Source organism: Parasteatoda tepidariorum, chromosome 6, assembly GCF_043381705.1.
Source record: "Parasteatoda tepidariorum isolate YZ-2023 chromosome 6, CAS_Ptep_4.0, whole genome shotgun sequence".
In the NCBI taxonomy this organism is placed as follows: domain Eukaryota; kingdom Metazoa; phylum Arthropoda; class Arachnida; order Araneae; family Theridiidae; genus Parasteatoda; species Parasteatoda tepidariorum.
Window position 1 is genome coordinate 70,114,534 of NC_092209.1, and position 23,743 is coordinate 70,138,276.

The 23,743-nt window shown below is 28.4% G+C and overlaps 1 protein-coding gene across 5 annotated transcripts in view; it reads right to left on the reverse strand.

The window, feature by feature from the left end:
* LOC107455306 (proton-coupled amino acid transporter 1) overlaps nt 1–23,743 on the reverse strand; it is a 110,833-nt gene that overhangs the window by 10,016 nt on the left and 77,074 nt on the right. For 2 of the 5 annotated variants that reach the window (XM_071182504.1, XM_071182505.1), the window contains exons 2-8: nt 11,739–11,878; nt 9,292–9,382; nt 8,153–8,241; nt 6,377–6,469; nt 4,021–4,105; nt 2,263–2,541; nt 1,347–1,522 (exon numbers count right to left, since the gene is read on the reverse strand). In XM_071182504.1, coding sequence (XP_071038605.1) covers nt 1,347–1,522; nt 2,263–2,541; nt 4,021–4,105; nt 6,377–6,469; nt 8,153–8,241; nt 9,292–9,382; nt 11,739–11,878 — 953 coding nt within the window. Of the gene's footprint in view, nt 1–1,346; nt 1,523–2,262; nt 2,542–4,020; nt 4,106–6,376; nt 6,470–8,152; nt 8,242–9,291; nt 9,383–11,738; nt 11,879–13,752; nt 14,261–16,473; nt 16,629–23,743 lie in introns of those variants that run through there. The other 3 variants (XM_016072818.3, XM_016072834.3, XM_016072856.3) reach the window with 3 other exon arrangements.

Here is a 23,743-nt window from a genome sequence, read left to right on the forward strand (position 1 = left end):
TGTATAACTGGTAGCAAGATTTGATTAATTTTTCAACTTCATCCCAAACACCTACTATAATGAATAAGAAGTTCCTATTGAAATGACCACCTACTGTTCCATTTCAGCTGGTGAAATATTTCTCTATAATTAACAAATTTTTTTCATTTTAGTACCACTTCTTTATGCGATTAAGCGGGGACAAAAAACAACAGATAACCGTTTAAACGGGGAAGTTTAACATTAGTTAAATATAAAATGATTTGGTTCCATTAAATTTTATTCCTATAAGCGGGTTATTCGATTATCCGAGGGGCGAATAAGTGGGGACGACTGTACTATGATAACTAAGTGAAGAAAACTAACATTGCCAAAAGTAAATCTTTTGAAATTATTTATAAATAAATTTGCAAGGTAGGTTAAATGTTTACTAATAGAAAACAAATGATTTAATACTATTTTAATAAAATGTTAGTCATGTTTTTGAAATGAGTCATTTTAGCAATTGACCAATGTTTTTTATATATATTTTTCAGGATCATAAATTATAGTCAACAATTGGATTGGCATTCATTGTTTGGTGATATTAAATCTAAAATGGCTGACGGAAAAAAAAAGAAAAAGAGAAAAGTTTTTAAAAAATGGAAGAATCGCTCATAAGATTCTGCAAAATAATTTATTACCGAAAAATATAATATTTTTATTTGTATCTTTATAATTTTGTGCAAAATACACTTGTTGTTTTTAAAGCTAAATTATTTCTGTCAACAAATTTTTTTCTCCAAGACTTTCGTAGGCCCTAGGCACGTGCCGAGTGTGCCTATAGGTATATCCGGCCCTGATAACAGGGGCTTCCAACTTACATGAGGCCGGGGCCTTAATTAAAAACACCAGTCAAATGGCAGGCCGCAACTTCATCAGAATTTTATATAGGACTCTTTTATGTTTGAAGGAACATTAAATATTACTGTCAGATTTTTATCAAGTTGTACAAAACAAAAGTATTGAACTACAAATCACAATACTAAGTAGATTTTTACCCGATATAATTTTTTTTGCACCATTGCTATGTTAAATTTCACAGAAACGAAGACATTGGGCTTTTTTTTAACGAAAGAAAAGTATTTTAAACCCACAAAGATCTTTTACGAAAATTGTCAGGAAAAAATCTAATATATTTTAGTTTGCGGGCCACAAAAAAAGGCTTTGCGGGGCCGGACCTGGCCCACGGGCCACCAGTTGGTAACCACTGATCTATAACATCTGCAATAAAATTAGTGCAACTATTCAATAGTAAAGTATCTAATAAACTGCAAGGTTTCATCAAAATAAATTATATAGAATTAAGAAAGTTGATAAGAACTTACGGAACTTTTGGAAGACTGAAAGTTATGCTTGGCTTGACATTATTACCATACTTTAAATAACCATAAAAGCCAACACCGGTATACAAGCAAGCTACAATCACCATGCCAGTATTAAGCACGCCATTTAAACCACCAAAGTCATCTGGTGTGGCCATAGCATTTTCAAGGGGAAGAACCTGAAATTAAAAATTAAAGTCTTTCAGAAAATGGCTGGCATGCAAGTGTTTTTGCATTGTTTCTGAGAAGTTCTTAACCAGTTAAGTTGAAGAACATTGAAAAAAAATTCATGCTGATGACATGCACATGGAAGAATAAGGGACTTGAGAATAAAATTGTAAATATTTTATTATTGTTTCTGCTTCACTTGTACATTTAAGTGGTTACAAGCAATGTTATAATTAATGTTATTACAAGTTTTTTTTAAAACTACTAATCTCAAGCGATTGCATTCAAGAATGCCATTGCATATATAGAGAAAGGGAAAACAATTACAATCAGAGGGACATTATTTCTGTCTTGTAGACAGATTAAATATATTTTTACACATATTCAGGCTGCAAAAATTTGCCTGTAAATAGTTTTTGTCAAGCTGAAGCACTTAGAGCAAAAAACTTTTAACCTTGACATAAAATAAATGAAAAAAACTAATATGCATATCAATAGCAGTTTCATATATGAATGTTTCTAAATGATTGTCAAAAAACGAGCAAAATTTCATATTTTTTCTTCCAATAAACATATATGTTAAGAAAATGGGATGCACACACAGTAAACATAGACAGCAATATTTCTTTTAATATAAAAAATTAGTAATCAACCAGAATATGTCATAGAATGAAACCTTAATGTAAATTTGAATTGATAATAAATAAACATTAAAAAATAGGTTACAAAAATAATTTTTTCTTTAACTTACCACTCCTATGCCTTCAAAAGCATACATAGCAGTTCCAAAATATAGAGGTAATTTTTTTAAGGGTGCTGTATAAGGATACAAATTGCCACTATGACTTCCTTGCAAAAGGAAATAAAACACCATAACAAGACCAGCGATTTGAAGAATATTGGCCACACCAGATGCCGGTGACAAATTTTTCAGGCTCCTGATGAAATTGAAAAGTACCATAAGTGGAAGCACTATGGCCATGTAGCCATGGATAGAAAACGGAGAGGAACCAAAGAGGTTTTCAGAGACCTAGAACACAACATATTCATTTTATTTGATGAAAACTGTTTTGGAACTAGATTGCAGTTGGGAAAAAAATGAAAAGAAAGAATTAGATTTATTTCAAAATTTTTCTTTTTGGATACAAACAATTGAAGAGCATTATTTTAAACTAGAGGGCTGCGCCCCCTGCTCGCTCACGCTCGCCAATCCCCGAAAATTGCTACGCAATCTTATATGGTTTGCTTCACAAACCAGACTCGATTTGCTCACTACTAACTTAGGTACATTGGAAATGCACAAAATTCTAAGAATTCAAAACAATTATTCAAATCCATATAACAACTTTTTTTTTTTTAAAAAAATTACATCTTTTTAGTAAATACTAAGTCATTAAAATAAATTTGAATTCAAATAAATGACACGTAATTTGTTAAACCTATTAGAAATGTGCTATAGTATAAAATCTTAAGATAAGATTTCAAGAACTGATATCTCTTTAAAAAGGTTAAAATTTTGGTTATAATTAAGTCTATTAAAAATTGAAATAAGTGAATTGCAATGGAAAAACCTGCAGAAACAAATAAATTCTAGTAAAACAAATTCGTGATATAAATCAAAAATCGTCAAATAAATTCATAATATATAAATAAAGCGCTTTCGACAAAATACTAAAATAGAGATCTATCGACAAAGACTACTCACTTCTGCCTAGCTTATGCTCTCTCTGGTTATTTCAGTTTCCGTTTTCAAGCGCTATATGTTGAGCCATCTCAGCTAGATTTGGCATGTGACATTTTTAGCGGCAATCATTGGTCGATTTTCTAGCGTTGCCATTCGGGGAGTTGTAATGAGGCTTTTTTTTGTCGCCGTGTAAGAGAAATATATAAATAGATAGCTATTTAAGAAATTGAGGCCAGATAAGTGTATACCTGATTTTAAAAAAATGGCAGTTTAATAATTTAAAAGTAGAGGAGAGCGATAGATCTATAGATTGTTTCCACATCTTAAATTAACAGTTGTAGTTTTTGTTTATTTTTTAAAATTAAAAAATAAAAATACAGCAGTCACTTAAAGCAGAAATTACAAATTGTTCCAAGATACAACATATTATTGCACTTTTGAAAAGTTTTATTCAAACCCAACTTCAGGAAGAAAAAAAAAATTTAAGACAATAAATTAAGAAAGTACATATGAGATAGCAGATACAGCATTACGAACAAAGTCCAGCCACATGCCCAAATTTTTTTAATCCTATGTTTAAACAAAAATGTAAAAGAATATAAAAACACCATGACTGGACACTCCTACTTATCCATAAAATTTGAAAACGCTTGTTTATAAAAGGGAGCACTTTCTGTTCATTCTTTAAAAAAGGGCATAATGCTGGATTTGTTAACATTGTCAACATGAATCTGTTGCACTCAGTAAACACAAAAGCTATATTATATTCAAGCAAATATACATTGATTATTAAAGCAAAATGTATATAAAAAAATATAGAATTACCTCATACAAACTACTAGATACAAAAAGAAAATATACACAGCAGAATCCGAATTGAGTGAGCATCAACATTAAGTTCACAGCAAGTCTATAAAAAAAACAAGAAAATATCCAATAAAAGATTTCAAAAATTTTAAAAAATACATTTGCAATAAGTACATTATTACATTTTAATACAGAAATTTAGAATGTAGTACAATGCTTATTTTATGATATAAGTAGAACGGGGATGGCAAGTTTCTCTCTTGGTAGAAAAACCTCTCTGTAAGAAATAGGTTTCTACCAGCCTAATCAGAAGAAACTCGCTTTTAAAAAGAAACATCAAATATTAAATTTTTTTTTAATTATAATCTAGTTTAAATAATAGTATCTTTTTCCAAGTTATACATAACAAGTTATATTGGAACAAAAATCAATTTCAAAAATTTAGAAAAAATTAAAAGAATCTTTTTTTCAAGATTTTACATTAAAAAAAGCACCTTAAAAAGCTTTGTTTTAATTTCCATAAAAAAAAACTGTTAAGCAAAGATCAAATTTTGTTTATACAATAAAAATAACATACACACTACTACAGATCTCCCATTAAATTCACAATTATAAATAGAACACTATTTTCTATAATCAAATACTATTTATGAATAAACAAACCAACTCTTAAATAATATGATAAATAAATTTTAAAATTCTGTATAAAATAAATGATTAAAAAAATAACAAAAGTTATTTTTTTTAAGAAAAATCTCTGCAAAACATTTAACTTCATGCTGCTTTATTAAACTGAATTTCTTCAAATTTAAAGTATTATTGAAATGCTTATAGTTAAAGAATTGCATAAAGTCATTTTTCAATTCTTCAATTTTGTCCTTTTTTTTTCAATGTCCAGGAAGAAATAAGTTTCTTCCACAAAAAAATTCCAACCCTGATACAAAGCTATGCAGCATACTGTGTTGCGTTCCGTTGCAGAAGTATCAACTGACTGTTACATCATTACTAGTCAAAATTCAGAGTATTGTTTACTTTGCAAGTTTTACATACACCAGAAGGGGACGAAATTGTGGACTATGTTAACCTTTATCTATCAAAAGGTACCTCAAGATAAAATTGAGTTAATGTTTTATATACTAAGGAATTGGTAATTAATATTTATAGTGGTATTACACCACAAACCTCTTTCAGTAATAGCACGGTGATTCATCAGGGACAGAGCTATCGTGATGGACATTATGAGTAAATCATTGGTATATATATATTCCTTTTCAAGCAATTCCTAACAGTTAATAATAAAGTGGTAGGCAATAATGGAATGTAAATTAAATAACAGTATAAAATATGACTCAGTGTTCATTTTCAGTTATCTTTTCTTCTAAACTTGTAATTGGCTGATACTGTTACTGTTCAGCGATTGGCAGACATGACAAGATAAATTATTGAAAAGACTGAACCTTGGATTATGCTGTTCTATTAATAGGATTTGAAGCTATGAATTTTTATATCCAGGAAAGTTAAAATCTGAGAGACAACTTTGATATTCTATACTTGTATCAAGCTGATAGCAACACAGTGATGTGCTAAATTATACTAATGGATGCCCGAGAGTTTAACAGGACGCTATACCGCCGGAGAAACTTTTTACCGCAAATTCTATTTAATCTCCATAAGTAATTTAAAGTATAGAAAATGTGAGTTCAGACAAACCTAGAGTAAGCCATGAAATTTCAAATACTGAAAAGAGGTTTCCAAAATATCTAAATGGAAATAAATTATGAAAGAATAACTTGAGATTACACAATGGAGAAGCTCTCTGCCAATAATAAGTTTTCATTTTGACATTTTGAATTTTTTTTCCAGCAATTGAAACTTCATGGTTTTACTTTAAGTTAGTCCGAACTAACTTTTTCCAAGCCTTAAATTTGTTATTTCCAAAGAAAATTTGTGATGAAAAGTTTCTCGCATCGTACAGCATCCTCTTAAGGATTACTTCAAACTTCTAGTAATTTTGATTGCTGTATTTCTACCATAACACTATAGTGCTAACTAAAAGGACTTAGTTACAATGTTTCGCTTACAACACAGTGTGTTTCCTGAATATTCTAAGGTGCGTATACTGAAATATTCTTGTATTTGAGGCCAATATGCAGCTGTGTTCTATGTCAAGTCAGGCAATGAACCACTCCTTACACTTGAGTGGATAGTATTTATCTGTGCATGTTGTCAAGGCCTAGTTACCTGTTTTCTATTAGCTTATCCCTGATATACGAGGCTACAATGAAGCTTTTTTTTATTCCTGCAATCTCCTGTCACTTTAATAATTTGTATAGTGTGTCAAAAGAAATGTTCAAAGAATAGGATATTATTTTACCTTGCAAAAGGTGCAAGAAACTGTACTTTTGGTGGTCCCAAACGGAATGCCTGCTCAGCAGTTGTAGAATAATCTAGAGACGTCACATTTAACCTGAAATGTAAGATTTCACATTTTATACCAAATACAACAGGCTGCTATAGGAGAAACAAAAAATTTTTTCATTAAGATTGTTACAAAATTATTATGGAAAATAAGAATAATTCACTTTAAATGATTAAAATAAAATTTTCAGTAGTTAACAACATTGCTGCTTTGCAAAATACTTATTATTATGAAAGAGGCAAAACTTACAATAAAATTAAAATGCAGTTAACTTAAATTTTTCCATTTATCATAAGTAAAATCTATGTGTGTCCTTTATACTCTTAAATACTCTCTCTCCTTTATACCATCCAACCGAAAGCTATGAAACTTGGCATACAGATAGTTCAAAGTATGAGGAAGGTCACTGTTGACATTAGAACATTCTACGACAAATAGTTCTAGCAGGATGAGCAAAAAACGAAATGAAATTTTCTGATTAGTTAAGCATTAGCCATTGTTTTAAATTTAAGGAATGAATTTTGACATGTTTTTAAGATGCATCAGTGATAATTGCTAGCTTATAACTCTGTTTGATCAAAAAAAAGTTCATTGCACATATTTAAATATTTAATTATTTTATATTTGCTATGTCAGATAAATTCAATGAACATTACACGCAAACATGTGTGGTCTAAGTCAACAAATTTATACTTTGTACCATGCACTTTTATTTTATTTATATTAATTCTTTTAAATGTGTATCTAAAAAATTACTTATTTAAAACAAACGGTAGTGGAATATAAAAAAAAACATTAATGTATTCGAAAGCAAAATTAATGGGAAAGTGGTACTAATTCGTTTAGGTAAAATATAAAAAAACAACGCCAATGATGCTTTATTAAGATAATATTTGCATATTGAAATCAGCTATGAATTAGAAGGCAAAAGTAAAGAATTAAAAGTATTTATTTGAACAGAAAAACGGTAAGAAATCGTCATACTATCATTGACGACAATGATGTTTAATTAATGCTGGTAATATGTCTTAGTTGAAATAAACTAATCTGTTTCCTAACTAATTTAATTTATTTTTGAAAAAACATTGAAATCATAAAATTAGAAATCTTTAATTTGTTTGAACAATTATTTTGAAGTTTTAATATTCGGAAAAATACAACGCTACATTTGTCAGAATCTGATTCAGAAAAAAAAAGAAGAAAAAAGCCTAGGTACAGAGCTGTTGAATGTCCCACTAGTCATAACTTTAAACTACATTTGCATGATGTTTGCTTAATTATGGCGGTTGCTTTTAAATTATTTTTCATACAAGTAAATAATGATATATTAGTGAATTTGAGCTTATATTTCTTTAAAATTTCATTAAGACATAATTGTAATAGACAATTCTTAACAAAAAAAAACACAAACAATTATTTTTACATTAATTAGTCTTAGGCTCTGGCATATCAGACTTTATGGTAAATCGGACACTGACATTTGTACATATTTTTTTAATTTGTTTAGTGTTTCATAATAATTTAACATTTTAACTATAAATTCTAAAGTTATTTGAGATGCATTAAGGGAATTTCTTTTCCGTCTTTACTCAAAGAAATTTCCTTTCCAATTTGTTCTATTACTTCCCCAATTAAAGGGTTAAAAAATAATAAAGAAGAAATATACGTATACTTATAATATTTTAGATCATTTTTCTTTTATTAAAAAAGAAATGACAGCATAATTCTTACTTTCTAGCTAAAGTTTTGCTACTGATGACAAGAAGATGCATACAGTGTACACAAATGGTTCCTAAAATAGGAATGCCAATGCTACCAACCTGTAAGAAAGAATAATTGAGTAAATAAACAAAAATATCATATAATGTCAAGGAACAAGTATATAAAAATAAATAATCCTTTTCTAAATTATAACATATGAAATGTTTAAAGATGTGCAACCAAAAAAAAAAAAAAAAAAAAAAAAAAAAGGGGGAGATCATATAAATATTTTGCTTTCAACTTTATATCTATACATCAGGTAAGCTTATCTTGGAGTGTACTAGTAAAGAATATGAAAATATAAGTTCTCTATCTATGTAATCCATTAAAATATATTACTCTCATTTTTAAAAATTAAAATATTCAATTACAAAACATATGTGAAACTATAATCAGTTTTTTTTTTTACAATTTTAAAATCTACAATGAATTCTTAAATATATCCACCATTAATAATAAATAATTAGCTTTTTATTATTCAGTTTTGAATCACTATATATATTTTAATAAAAATACAATAGATAAATAATAGCTACAACTGACATAAACATATCTTATTTTGGCTAAAAATATTTTAAAAAAATTAGTTTCTTTACATGATTTTATATAATAGTATTTCTAATTTTAAAGCAAAATACTAAAAAAACATGTAAACAGAGAGTGCTCAACAGAGGTCTTGGCGGAACAATGAAATAGAATATAAAAACAACTATACAATGAACACACAATGAAAGAAACTATCAAGATTTAAATTTTTAATTAACAGTGGCATTTAATTACATATATAAAGGACACAAAATTTCATTCAAAATTGTATATCAGTTTTAATTTAAATAGAAAAAAATAAAAATTTTAATACATTTTATTTAAAGAGTGATGCGAGGTAACTAGACAACAAATGTTAATACAAATATATTAACTAATAATTTTTCATAGATTTTGGAATGCAACAACACATTTAAGTCTCAGTCTTGCGATTTGATATTTAATAGGCATCATATACTATTTTTTGTTAATATTTTAACTTTTTATATGACAGTAATTAATTCGACACAAAAAAGAATTTTGAAGAATAGATATAATAAAACGCATAAAGATGCCAAACATACCATGAGACCAGCATTTGAAACAGCGTTTGGCATAGCTAGGATTCCAGTTCCTATGTTGCCTTTTAGTAGATGCATCAGCGTGGCAAAATTGCTAAATTAGGAAGCATTGAACATTAAGAGCAAAGAAATGGATTGAATTCTAAGATATCATCATCAGTTTGAATAAATGTGTAAAAGTTATAGCTCTTCAGTAAAGAAACTATACAATTATTGGCAAAAAAAAAAGAAGAAGATTTATTGGGAAAAAGAAATTAATGATACAATCACAACAAATTGTAGTTTCTTTGTGTTCAGCAAATTAAATTGAAAATTCAACATAACTAGTCATAGATAAACTATACTATAATTATGAAAAAATTTTAGAAATATTTTATTACAAAGAGCATAAATGAAAATTCCTGTAATGTGAGCTCTTTTTCTGATTTTTTTTTCTTTTCATTTCATTTTTACATTAAAAATAGATTATCTGTAATAGTAGGTAAAATATTTTTTGCACTTTTTAAACAACTTTTTTTTTCTATTAAGATTCAATATACAGATTTTAATACTGACATCAAAATTAGTTAATGTACTGTTTTGGTTAATTTAAAAATCAAAGACATTTTTAGTGTATAATTAAAGAAGTTTCTTTCCCCTTTTCAGCACCTCAAATTTTTTGGCAAAAAACTTCTTTCGGTGTGACCAATTTTTTAAATCAAAACAGAATTGGTGATCTGAATAGAATAGAATAATTGAATAATCTGAATAGGAAGAAGAAAAAAATTCAAGCATTAAAAATGTTTGCTAAGTTTTCTAAGACACATTGGTCTTTAAATGCTGTCTTTAATTCATCTAAGTGAAAATCAAAGTTTTCTGAATTCAATCTGTTAGAATATGAAAGCACTTTATTTGCTTCTAAACATTGAAACATATTCAAACTGATCATCTGTCGAACTTTTCATGCAAACAAATATCCTCATAGTACACTAATTTTAATAAATCAGAGCATTTTCAATCAGTTGGGTAAATTAAGATTTAATCAAAATATGTCATTAAATGCAAAAAGTATAAATTATTGCAGTGAAATAGAATCAGTGGTCAGAAAAAACTACATTATTTTTGTAGATCACTGCAACCACAATTTATTGGTTGCAAATGTAGTTAACTAGAACTACACCTACTTGTAGTGACTACAAACTACTTTGGAATTGTAGTAATTACTTCACTACTTGAAGGAGACAAACTTTGCTGGAGACCACATTAAATATAAGGTAATAAAGAACCTTACATTAAATATAAGGTAATAAAGAACCGTTTATTCATGTTAACATGAGCCAGTTTATTATTCAAACCATTTTTTTAAAATTTGTTCATTTAACCTTCAGCTTTTTAAGCCTTTTTCAACTACGAATATTTAAGAAATGTGAAATTATCAAATACTTGCAAATTTTTATTTGTTTAATGTTCTTTTAATTCCTCTAAGAAATTAAGGGCATCAAAAATACCAGGGGTCTGTCTAGATTTTTCTGAAAGGTACCTATTTTGTGAAAATTTAGACATAATTTGTGAAAAATTAAAAATTATATTACAAAATCAATACAAAAACATGGTAAAAATATAGATTTATCGTTTCTAAAGGGATACAAGAATAAAATTTTAAGAAAAAGTATTTTGTGAAACTACTGTTTTTCCTAAAGTTGAATTTGTGAAACTACCGTTTCACCTAAAATTGAATTTGTGAAGGTACCGCTAAACGGTAGTAAATTCGGCCTGGACAGACCCCTGAATACATTCCCTTCCTTTGAAACAACATCGATGTTTCACGAGAGTGACCAAAGTGATTAATTATCTATTTTTCATAATGGCTAATTTAAATATTAGTTATATGTAATTTCAAATACTCAATTCCTTTTAACGCTCAGCTGCCGCGTCATTTTCATTTTATCCATTGTCAGACCTGGGAAGATTTGTACAAATCAAATTAGAAAAATTAATGGGTTCTTTTCCAGGGGTCTGTCTAGGTTTTTCTGACAAAAGGTAATGAGACGTGCCAATTTTGTGAAAATTTAGACATAATTTGCAAAAATTTAAAACTCTATTAAAAAATCAACGCAAAAAAAATGGTAAAAATATAGATTTATGGTTTCTTACGGGACACAAAAATAAATTTTATGAAAAAGTATTTTGTGAAACTACCGTTTTTCCTTAAGTTGAATTTGTGAAGGTACTGCTAGATGGTAGTAAATTTGGCTGGGACACACCCCTGTTTTCTAAACTAAAGTTAAAAGTGGTTGTCAGGAATTACTACAAATTAATGTTTTCTTGTATTGCACTATTCATTACACTACTTTCTTAAAAAAACAGCACACTATACTACAAACTACGAAATAAGGTAGCGACTACAGCAGTTTCTTTACTTGTAGTGGGCTACTTTCGATTGCTGAATAGAATTTAATAAAAGATCTTACGAGGTCCGCTGGGTATGTGTTGGCTCCTGCACAGATTGTAGCTGTGATCCAACCACATTTCCCATGGCATTGGGGTTAGCATCATTATGTGGCACCAATGGAGTGGATTCTGCATCAAAGCTTGGAAGTGCCACATCTTTCTGTAATCAAACAATAGTATAAATGATATATAATTTATTTATAATAAATTTTATTTACACATATTAAAAATGCATGAAAACTAATCAATAGGCAAAAATTTTAAGAAGCTAGGACCAATTTTTCAGAAGCCAAACTATAATAGAATGGAAAGTAGCATAAGCATGTTTTGCTTTTCTAAAATAACATAAGAATAATCATAATTATTAACCTAATGTTATTTTTAAATGGATAAACAGGCCAAGGACCTGAATGTTTTTAAATGTTTTGAAATTGAAAGCACCACAAAACAAATTGTGACTTTTAATGAGAAAACAGTTGAAATTACTGCATTCTTTCTATGGCAGTTATTTTAAGCTTGGAATGAGGTCAATCAATACATGTTTTCTCTGACAGCATGGTTACTCTGTATTGAAACATTATCATTAATGCTTTATTTGTACGTTTTTCGTTTATCATCAACATATATTTTCTTTGCTAAGCATGATTATCTACAAAATAATCGTCAAAAGTACATTTTTAATATAGTCTTAGAAATATTTTATTGTTTGTTACATTCTCTCTTTTCATTTTTTTATTTAAATTAGTAATCAACGATCAAAAGACAGAATCCAATGCAAGCAATTATATCTTCATCCTAATTAATAAGTAATTTTTTAAAAAAATTATGATTAGAAATTAAATTTTCTCCTTTTATTTAATTTGGGCAGAAATATTTAGAAATTTTTAATAAAAAATAGTTTTAAAATTTACTAAAATATTTTGCATCAGCTGTGATTTAACATAGACATCATAAAAACCAAGAGCTTAGGATTTTATAACATAGCTCCTAACCATAATAAGAAATAAAACAAAAAGTTTTTTTAATAGAAAATAATGCAACATTCAAAATAAATTTTGTGCAAAGTTTATCGTTGGCAATTGAAATGGTCTACCAGTGGCGCACACCAGAACTCTTTGTTTTGATTTTTAAGCTTCGAAACTAGATGGGATCTTTAAACTGTATTAAACATAGTACTTAAAGTAAGGATCGTGGAAATTTTAAAATTTATTTTTGACAATCTATATGCAGAAAATAATATTTATTTTACTTAAACTTGAATAAGTTTAAGTAAAATAATATTTATTTTACTTAAACTTGAATAAGTTTAAGTAAAATAAATTACTTAAACTTGAATAAGTTTAAGTAAAATATTTGGGTTATGCGAATACAAATAAAAACATTTAAGATAAATAAATAATAACACAAAATATAATACAACTTTTAGAATAAAACTGGATTAAAAAATATTCTAAAACATATAAAATTAAAACAAAAACGATGAGAAATGAGCAAAAAAATAAAAGATGGGTAAAGTAAAATATATTATGAATTTCTACGCTTTACACTTTGTAAGTAATTTTTACAGCTGGTCAAATAAATTATTTCTAATCAGATTAAAATCATAGAACAAGAGAGATACTGGCAAAATATAATAAATTAACATAGAAAAAAATTGAGTTGTAATATGAATATTATGAAGTGGTTCAAAAACTAATAATAGAATTGTTAGCTTAAATAGTAATTTGACAAAGAACTTTATTTAGATAGAGTTTCTTTTAATTATTAAAAAGGCAAAAACGAGGTAAAACAAACATCATATAACAAATTTTTAAATTGAATTATTAGAAATTCAATTAGCCTGATCATTACAGATTAGAAAAGTAATCTAAATAGTTTAAAATATGTTTATATAAACAAAAAAATAAAAACCTCCTAAAAAATGAATGCTTATTAAATTTTTTCCCCTTTTGTCACAATTTATAAGAAAAAATGTTTACAAAAATTGAAACACTAAGATAACACAAAATAATCAAGTATCAACTAGACACATACCATATTATTATACGAAATGTCACAACGTAAAAAAAATAATAATGAATTTATTTGTTTTTATATAATATAACATATGAGGATGACAGCTAGCACAATACTGCAAAGCACCTGTTCACATCACTAGTACTATCCAAAAATACTTTAAATCTTATTAATCAAAAACTTATAAACTACTGACTCAATTCGATTTGCCAAGAACTTAATCAAAAAACATAAACAATTTCATATACATCAGGATAAACAATCATATTTCATAAAAGTATCCAAACAGCTGTTAGCTAGGGAAAATCTAAAACTTTTTCATTGTAGAAAGAATGACATTCTAGGAATTATAGAACATAAATTTTATGAATATGACTCATGTTTTGATGCTCACCATAGCAATACATTCACGATAATAATCTGGCGCGAAGAATTCGAGCAGACAACTGGAGAATAAGTTGTTTTCATTCATCTCGAAACCAGTTTTTATGTTTGTTTAGATGGAGTTGAGTTGTTTAATGTCTAGATCACGAGGGATGATATTTATGTAATAATTTCAACAAGTGAGAGAAAAGAATCAATTTTTCTATTTTTATCTTTATCTAAGTTTAATTTAAGAATTTTGATAAGTAAAATTAATAAGAAAAGAGTTCACATTTCATTGCTTTAATTACATAACCGCACAAACATGTCCGCCATTTTGTTAGAATTTTCCTAAATTTTTTTTTTGGGATGACAATTAACTAAATTTTATTTAAAAAAAAAAGAATTTATTTTTAATCAACAAGTAAAAATTATGTTTCCATTTTAGAATATTAAAGAACTTCAGAATTTCTTTAAGATTGTAAAAGATATAAATTATTTTGCATTTATTTCGCGCGAATTATCATTTTAAAATTTCTGAAGAAAAAAAACTATGTTTATCTTTTTTTAAAATCTTTTGTACATATTTTTTTTAATTTCAAGAAATAATATGTGAGGTTCACAAAGTAAACTTTTACTTTATTTATTTATTGAGACAATGAAAAATATTAATTTCATTTGTAACAAAGTTATTTTTTGAAACATTAACAATATAAATAACAAAAAAATATTTTCCAAAATTTATTGATGATTGAATTTCATTTTTAATTATTCGTAGGGGTGAGTGGGGTAAGACCGGGCATTTCACACTGAAACAATACCTTTATAGCTTTTATCAATTTGCGTTGATGACAATAATTATTGTCATCAGCGCAATTATTTTGCTTTGCTTAAGCAAAGCAAAATAATTTCAGAAAATACAAAATCTAATATTATATAGCATAAAAACTAATGCGAAATAATATTATGGCGAACGCTAGATAATATTAATTTTTCATAGAATCTAATATTATATAAAGCAGAGCAAACAGCGACCTCTTATATCTTTCTAATGTTAGAAGTTGTACAAGATAACGTTAGATTTTACCGATTTTCTGACGTTAGCTAATATTCGGTGCTACTTGGGAACCAAAGAAATCTAGTTTTTTGTTAAAATTTGTTTTTGTTTTTTTTGTTCCATAAGAATGAATCAATAATAATGAATCGATAATAATGAAAAACACGGCTTTAAGCCATTATCTTTTTATGTTTTTGAAGAAAAAAAATGTGAGATAAAAAGAAACTTACTTAATTATGCAATACTTAAATTAGAATGTGGGTTAAAATAAATAATAAAATGTAGATTTATCAAGCTAATAAAACTATGGTCCGACAAAATTCCAAATTTTTTTTTTTTAATTTCTTGTATTTCCTAAGTAATCAGCAAATTATCTAGAAATTCTGCAAATTAGACACACGTTAAAGTGAAAATAAGATCCTAGTTGGAACTTTTCTGTTCTACTAAATAAACATAATGATATTTATTTATATTTTTGTATCTTACTAATCAAGTTACTACAAATAAACAATCAACACATTAGTTGATATTATCAGTCATCAATCACATGAAAAAATATCATACAAAGAATCAAACGGCTTAAGATATTTTTACAATTAAGGAAAGTAACACAATATCATATATTTATTTTTCGATATTTACAGAATCAAGCCAAAACTATTAGAAATAGTAAAAAGAATGCGAGAAACTAACTTTTACGATAAGTTAAGTGAAATACAGAAAAATCTTCACTTCAATAGAGCAAAATAGTTAATCTGCAGATTAACTAAGTAAAGTACCCATTACCGGATATCGCATTTTAACGGTAACATGCATAAATAAAAGAAAGTTACAAATTTGAATTTATCTTACAAGTAAATCATTTTTAAAAGCGCAGAATGATGATAAAATGAACTTTGAAAATAATTAGTGGTACTAACCCTTGCTTCTGAAGTAAAATAACTTAGAGAAAGACCGCTACTGTTCCTTCATATTGCAATAATTTTTCTTTTCTTTAGTCTTTCTTATAACTATTTGTTTATTTTTCGTTATTCACACAATCTAGTCGAAACAATTAAAAATTTGCCGATAGAATTAAATAAACAAACTTCTGAACTTTTACGATATATAAAGTTAGGTAAGTACAGAAAAATCTTCACTTCATCAGAGCAAACTAGTTAATCCGCAGATCAGCTAGATAATGTGCACATTCACAGCGTTTGCGGTAATATATATTAAGAAAAAAAAGCTACTAATTTAACTTTATCTTACAAGTAAATTATTGTTAAAAATGTAGAATAATTACAAAATGAATTTTAAAAATAATTAGCTGTACTAACCCTTGCTTCAGAAGCAAAATTACTGAGAGAAAGAACACTAATTTTCCTTTGTGCTATATCTATAGCTTCAACTGGAGGGACAGATGCATAATCATACTCCTTTGCCATTTTTGTAATGAACGCCCCTCAGAGGACGATTTCTTTTTACCTGATTATCAGACGATAACAATCTTTAATTCATGCTATTGTTTTTCTTCGCCACCTAATTCTTTATTGTATTTCACTTCTTTCATCAAAAGATAATAATAAACTCATTTACTCAGTTTCACAATAATTTTTTTATAATCATCGAGAGAATTCAAATCAATTACCTTAAATATTTCTCTTATCTTTCAGTGACCAAATATCGTTTTAGTTTTTAATATCAGGATTAGTCATAAAAATGACTAAAAAGGTAGATATATACATATATAAAAAAAGGGGCATAAAATTACTCTTTTACTCTCGTCATTCTTAAACGTCATCATATATGTTTTTAGTTTCTATCGACTTTTCTAAAGCAGTAAGTAATCTTTCCGAAATATTCAAGTCTCTCTTTTTCAGAAAGGATATATATGTATAAAGAATAAAAGAGAGAAAATTGTGCAGGGTTTAAGTAGGAAGTCAAAGGTTTTGTGCTTCGCGAATTTCTCTTCAACGACATTTCCTTTAATTTCACGAGATAAGCTAAAGCAACACTTCCTGAAGGGTTAATTATCAAAAATGTATAAAGCTAAAACACAGATTTATTATTAGTAAATATTTAATAATACTATAAGAATATATAATTACATTAAATTATTATTAGATTATATAATTATTACAATATACGTATAAATATTATATTTAATTTTACGTAAGACGTCCATGATAGCGAAAAAGAATTTTTTTTTACAGTATGTTTTTTTTACTGATAAATGTATTTAAATGTAATGCTAAACTAGCAGTAAATGCTTATTAATGCTAAATGTTATTTTAATGTTTACATTTATTATTACATTTATAAAATGGACAATCAAAGTGGAGTTACTTTGGGACACTTTCTTAAGGTTTATTTATTTTGGATACCTCATTTAAATTGCAAAGTAGAGGTCTGATCATTCTACAATATATAGCTGCATAATTATTTTTAATGTGATAAGTAAAAACTTATAGTAATTATATAAATTTAAAAAAAAAAATTCGGTGTCACTAAGTCACCAGCTTGGGTGGAGTAACCATTGGACATCTAATTTATTCCTTTTAAAATTGACCTTTAAATTTCTTAGGGAATTTTTAAGAGCATATATTTATAATATTATTATTTTTTGAATGTATGTAATAGATTTAGTATAATAGATCAGTTTTTGAGGACATTTAAATAGAATTAGTATAATAGAGAGTTTCGAGATATTAAGAATGTTTTTTGAATAAAAAGATGATTTTTGGACTTCGTACCCTGACTTTTATACTCTGATTAAATATCCTCCCCGTAATGCGCTGTGGATAGAAGGTAATTTGCTCAGGTATCGACCACGTCGCATATCCATAAACAAAATTAAATGGGGTATAGCTGGAACTCGGACAAAAATAACCAAACAGAAGGTTGTCGTCAATTAATTAGTAAATTTTTTAAAATTCAAACCAAAAAGAATTCTGACAATAATTTTACAATTTTCTTTAAATTCAATTTTAAATAGATAAAAATTAATAAAGAATGTCACTATATGTATTTAGTTTAGTCAAAAGTTAAATATCGTCCCCATTCAGAGAAATGCAATCTTATGACGATTTTGATTGACGTAGTATCATACTTTGACATAGTTGATATTCTGCTGTCCCACATTGTTTTTCAATTCATTTTTTTAAAAAAAATGATGCCATGAGTGTGATATCTATTTTTATTTAACAAGTGAAATTATCTTTCATTTCAGAAATGCTAGTGATAACAAAAGTACGCTTAGATTGAAGATAAAGATAAGAATAATAATAAATAAATAAAATACAAATTATTATATCTCTTTTAAGCACTTTCAATTTAAATAGGAATTGCTTAAATTCATAACATTAAAGAAACTATTACAAGATTAATATATCATGTAAAAAGTAAAACTTCATTTTTTCAAAACTTATATTTAATTCTTTAACAGGATTTTTCAATAAGACCGCCTTAATGTATACATAAGCCCCAAATTAACGCATTTGATATTAAAATAATATGTAAGCTAGGAAGAAAAGAGAAACTTTAATCGAAATTTGAAAAATCACTTCTTCTTTGGTTGCTGTTGTAGTTATAGTTTATTTACGTCGCACTAGAGCTGCACAATGGGCTATTGGCGACGGTCTGGGAAACATCCCTGATCCGAAGACATGCCATCACAATTTTGATCTTCTGCAGAGGGGATGTCACCCCCGCTTCGGTAGCCTGCACGTGAAGTCGAGCACTTTACGGTAGCACAGTTTAACGAAAACCAATACCGCACACCCTCGGTCCCTACGCAGACTGATCCAAGTGGTCACCCACCCGCACACTGACCACAACCAGTGATGCTTGACTTTGGTGATCTGCTGGGAATCGTGTCTTAACGATCAGTCCACTGCGGGACCTTCTTCTTTGGCACTTCAGCCCGGTACAGGCCATGGCATTCTCAAAAAGTTTCCGCCATCTTGCATCCTCTGTCTTCCAGCACCGATCACTTGGAGATCTTTTTTAATGCAGTGCCCAATGGGTGATCGGTTTCTCTTACAGGCTCCACCTGGTTTCGAAAAAAGTCATTTTCTTGGTTGGTTCGTTATCATCCAACCTGTAGACGTGTCCTAACCATCAAATGCGATTAGTTTTAATGACATGGGCGGTATCTGGCTGATTAATGAATTACTTGTAAAACTCGAAATTATAAAGTGTGCGCTACCTGTTGTTTCTTAGCTGACAGCACCAGTCTCGTGATTTTCCTTTCAAAAACCATCAGTTTGCTCTCTTCTGATTCAGTGAGAGCCCATCACTCATTTAATGCACTCACTCTCATGTTGGCAAATCACTACTAAAGAGATTGAAGACATCAAAACCTGATAGGTTGATAAAACTTGAAAGAGATTCTAATTGTCTTCTCCTCCCGATTTCGTCCAGTAATTGAACATTTTGCTATTTGCTAAGTTTTTAGCTTACTATCTTCGGTAGTAATTCATATTAGGTTTCGATAGCGATTTTGTTTCTTCCTTGCATTAATTTAAGACTCTTAAATACTTATGTTGTTTCTTATTTAATTTTTGTCAAGGAATTCGAAACTATGTGTTAAAGGTAGTCACAACGAAACACCCTAAATGTATATATTTTTTTCGTTTTCAAGAGGAACTGTGCAATATGAATCTCATATAATTTCCATTAGGGATGGCTGTAATTTCACTTTATTGATTCTAATTTTTAAGCTAATGCGGAAAAAATTATTAGCTCCACAAGAACAACGTTAAAACTGGTGAACAACATATTGTAAAAGAGAAAAAAAAACTAAATTAATTTAATTCATTAAAAGAATTTTATTCAGTCCTAAAATTAAAAAGCAGCCGTCTTGCTTCGAGAGCGCAAACACGCTCCATATTAGGACAATCGTTATCTCCTTGGATAGAAACACATTACTTATTTGCATTATAACATTTATGGAGTGAATGATTCTATAAAATGTAGAGGTTTAAGGTCAAAGAGCCATAATTGGCTATCCTGGACAATTTTAAACTAAATACTCGAGGTAACGGAATTTAACTTTCAAGAACTAACTGACTGAAGTTTGAAAGCAAAAGAAAGGAAGGTAAAAAATATGGCAGTAACTCTGAAATACTTTGGGGTAGTGGAACTAGTAATCAAATATTATAACTGGCTTTTAAACTAAGTATTGCTCTAAACCAGGGGTGTCAAACTCGCGGCCCGCGGGTCGCATGCGGCCAGAGATGAACATTTTTGCGGCCCAGTCAATATATCCGATGCAAAGTAAAAATAAAATAGAAATGTAAATTAGAAAGCAAACCAGCATATAAAATTATAATATACTTTATTTATAAACTATACGGATCACTTTAAATTGTACACGCGAAAATGTAAGATTCTAATTGGCTTGCGGCACCTCCCATTCCAGGAATACTGCATCGTTCGTATCAAAAATACGCAGAAAAAATTTCAAATCTTAGAACAGAATTTGAAACAAGGTTTAAAGATTTTAATTCTTTGGAAGACAAATTTTGTTTGTTTTCCTCGATTTTCTCTATAAATATAGACTTAGTACACAGTAATATGCAAATGAAAGTGATTGAGATTCAGTGCGACTCAAATTTGAACGCAAAATTCATTGAAGTGGGTGTGCCTGAATTTAACAAATATTTACCGGCAAGGTTTGAAAATACTCGAAAATTGGCGTAAGAAATTATTTCCATGTTTGGAAGTACTTATCAGTGCGAGCAATTATTTTCTGTTATGAATGGAAATAAATCTCCTGACCGAAACCGTATTAATAACGCTCACGTTGGGTCAATTTTGAAAGTAGTCTCGGCCAATAAAATTTCTCCCGAAATGGGAAAGATGGTAGCAAAGAAGAGATGACAAGTATCAAACAATAATTTAACTTTATGTATGTGGAATACAGATCCGATCTACGAAGCATTCATCCTATCACGTGATGATATCAAGGACACTTACCTCTACATTTACTCTTTCTTTACAGTTACACCATGTAGTTGGAATGACTGGCTCGAGGAGGATGCCAGTGGAAATTGTAACTTATCAGATTATTTTGTTATAATATATTTTTATTAAGTTTAACACGTCTTCTTTATTTTTGAGAAACCCTCGCTTCACCCCCTTTATCCTACATGTATGTTTATTACAATGTACTATTCAAAATAAAAATATCTGTTTGAACATTGATTTTTCTTTTTTTTTTGCGGCCTACCTAAAGTTAAGCATTGTTTATTTGGCCCAAGTTAGCTTTTGAGTTTGACACCCCTGCTCTAAACTAATTCGGCAATTCTTAGGGTGTCTCATTTTTTTTATATAATAATAATAATACTTTAAGTAATAGTTTCTCAAAAGACCTTTAAACAAATCGTGCAATTTCGGAATAATTCTCCAATTTTTAATTTTAAAATCTAGTTCGATTAATGAAAAATGTGTCAGTTAAAAATAGCTGTTGCTAAGAGCCTGTTCCAAATTTATTGATAAGGCTAGTATGAATCACAAACATACCCAGACAGAAAGAATTTTTTTTTTAACTTTATAATACTTAAGAACCAATGACGGTATTATTGAAGGACACGACCTTGGATCATAATTTCACATTCAGACAAGGCGGTTATTATTTGAAGGAGATCGTTTATTAAGCATTCATTTGTCAATTTTTAAAATCCTTTATGTCTTATAATTTGGGTGATTTAATTCAGTATGCTTCTTTTTTTTTAAAAAAATTAGTAGTGAAAAAAAATATCAAGGATAATTTCAGGGGTTAATAAACTCAAGCGGCAGATAAATTAAGCACATTCCAGGAATTTTTTCCAAACGATAGAAAAAATCGAAATTTTGAAAAAGGTGATCCATTAATAGTTATTAGCACTTGTGAGCAGAAAAAAATGTTTCCTCGCAAAAGAGTACGAAACAGTATGGTGGCTATTCAGCTTTTAGTTTACGATTAAATGTAAAATTAATGGTATTATTTGTAGATAAAATTTTGAAAAGAAAAGAACAAATGCATATTAATATAAGTAAGGTATACAAAAAATCTATCAAAATCTCTTAAACTTTTTCGAGCAACTTGAGCTCATCAAAGACGAGAACACCAAAACCAGTTTGAATAAATAGTGACACATGAAAATGTTTTTAATAATAGCCTTCCAATTCCTTTCTTTTTTAACCGGTTATCAAATGTGCTTTGCTGTTTTCCCGCCACACCTTATATAATGGTTATTTGGTAGATTTCGACAGCGTCTTTGTTTTTCCCTGTCTGCAATAATAATTTGCGAACCCTAACTAGTACACTTTTTCAATTTAATTTCTGAAAATAATTGAAAAAATAAATAAATTAAGGGTGATTATTACGAAACACCCTATCAAGTCAAGATTGTTTATTCTTAGAGCAACGGTTCCTAATTTTTTTCGGCTACGGAACCCTGAATTATCGATCTTCTTTTGTCGGAACCCCAAGACTTAATGACTAAATTTAGTCCCAATTGTGAATTTATGAATCAAAGGACTATAATTATTTTGAAAATATTTAATGATTGAAATATAGTAATTTTTTTAAAAATGTTTAATGAATATAAGAAATAAAAAAAAAATTCTTCATATCGTTTTATCTATACAAATCTTAAAATTGGGTTTTATGACAAAAAGTTGAATTTACAGGTCTGGTGCAGCAGCTAGTCAAGTTCCCAATTTGATTTTAGTGTGTGGATAAACTGAAAATGAATGAGCTGAAATAAAAACGAAAAATAACGAAAATAAATATCAAGACTGGTTATGAAAGAAACATATTTCTTAATAATAATTTTTATTTGATGCCAAATAATGTTGCAATTTTTTTTTTTTATGAATGCATATCCTTTTCATTATTCTTTCAAGATAATGTTATTAGAAAATACATTTTTTAATTTGATTTTTCTTTCTTTACAAACAATTAAATAAATAGTTTCATAAAAGTAGCGGAAATGTTCAATAAATAACTGATAATTACTTAAATATAAATTAAATGGCAGGTTTCGCGAAATTCGTTACTAATTAAAAAGCTCCTAACTCTAGAAACCCCTCTTAATCTTCCACGGAACCATAGGGTTCCGCGGAACACCATTTGGAAACCACTGATCTAGGTTACAGGATCCTAAACTTTTTTTGAATCACCGTCACCTATAGCCCATTATAAAAAATAACAAAACTATAATGAATAAATTAAATCCCAATTGTCTCATTTTAACCTTTTTACACAGAATTTTTTTTAACGTAATTTCAAACTCATTATTTTGTATTAATTTAGGTAAAAATAAGTGAAAATATTATATTTAGCAAATTAATTATTTATGGTTATGAAAATCCTGCACATTTGATATCCTGCACATTTGAATTATCTTTTAGACATCCCTTAATACTGAAAATTATAATCTTAGATGTCTTCACCGCCCACTGGGGGGGGGGGGGGNCACATAAAGACAGGGGGTAGGATTTCGTGGGAGAGCCGCAACACAAAGGCCTCGAGAGTTTAGGATATATTTTGTCTATAGTCCATTCCACCTTAAGTTGGCATTGGAGAGAGAGGTAGGAAATGTAATACTCCGCCTTTGA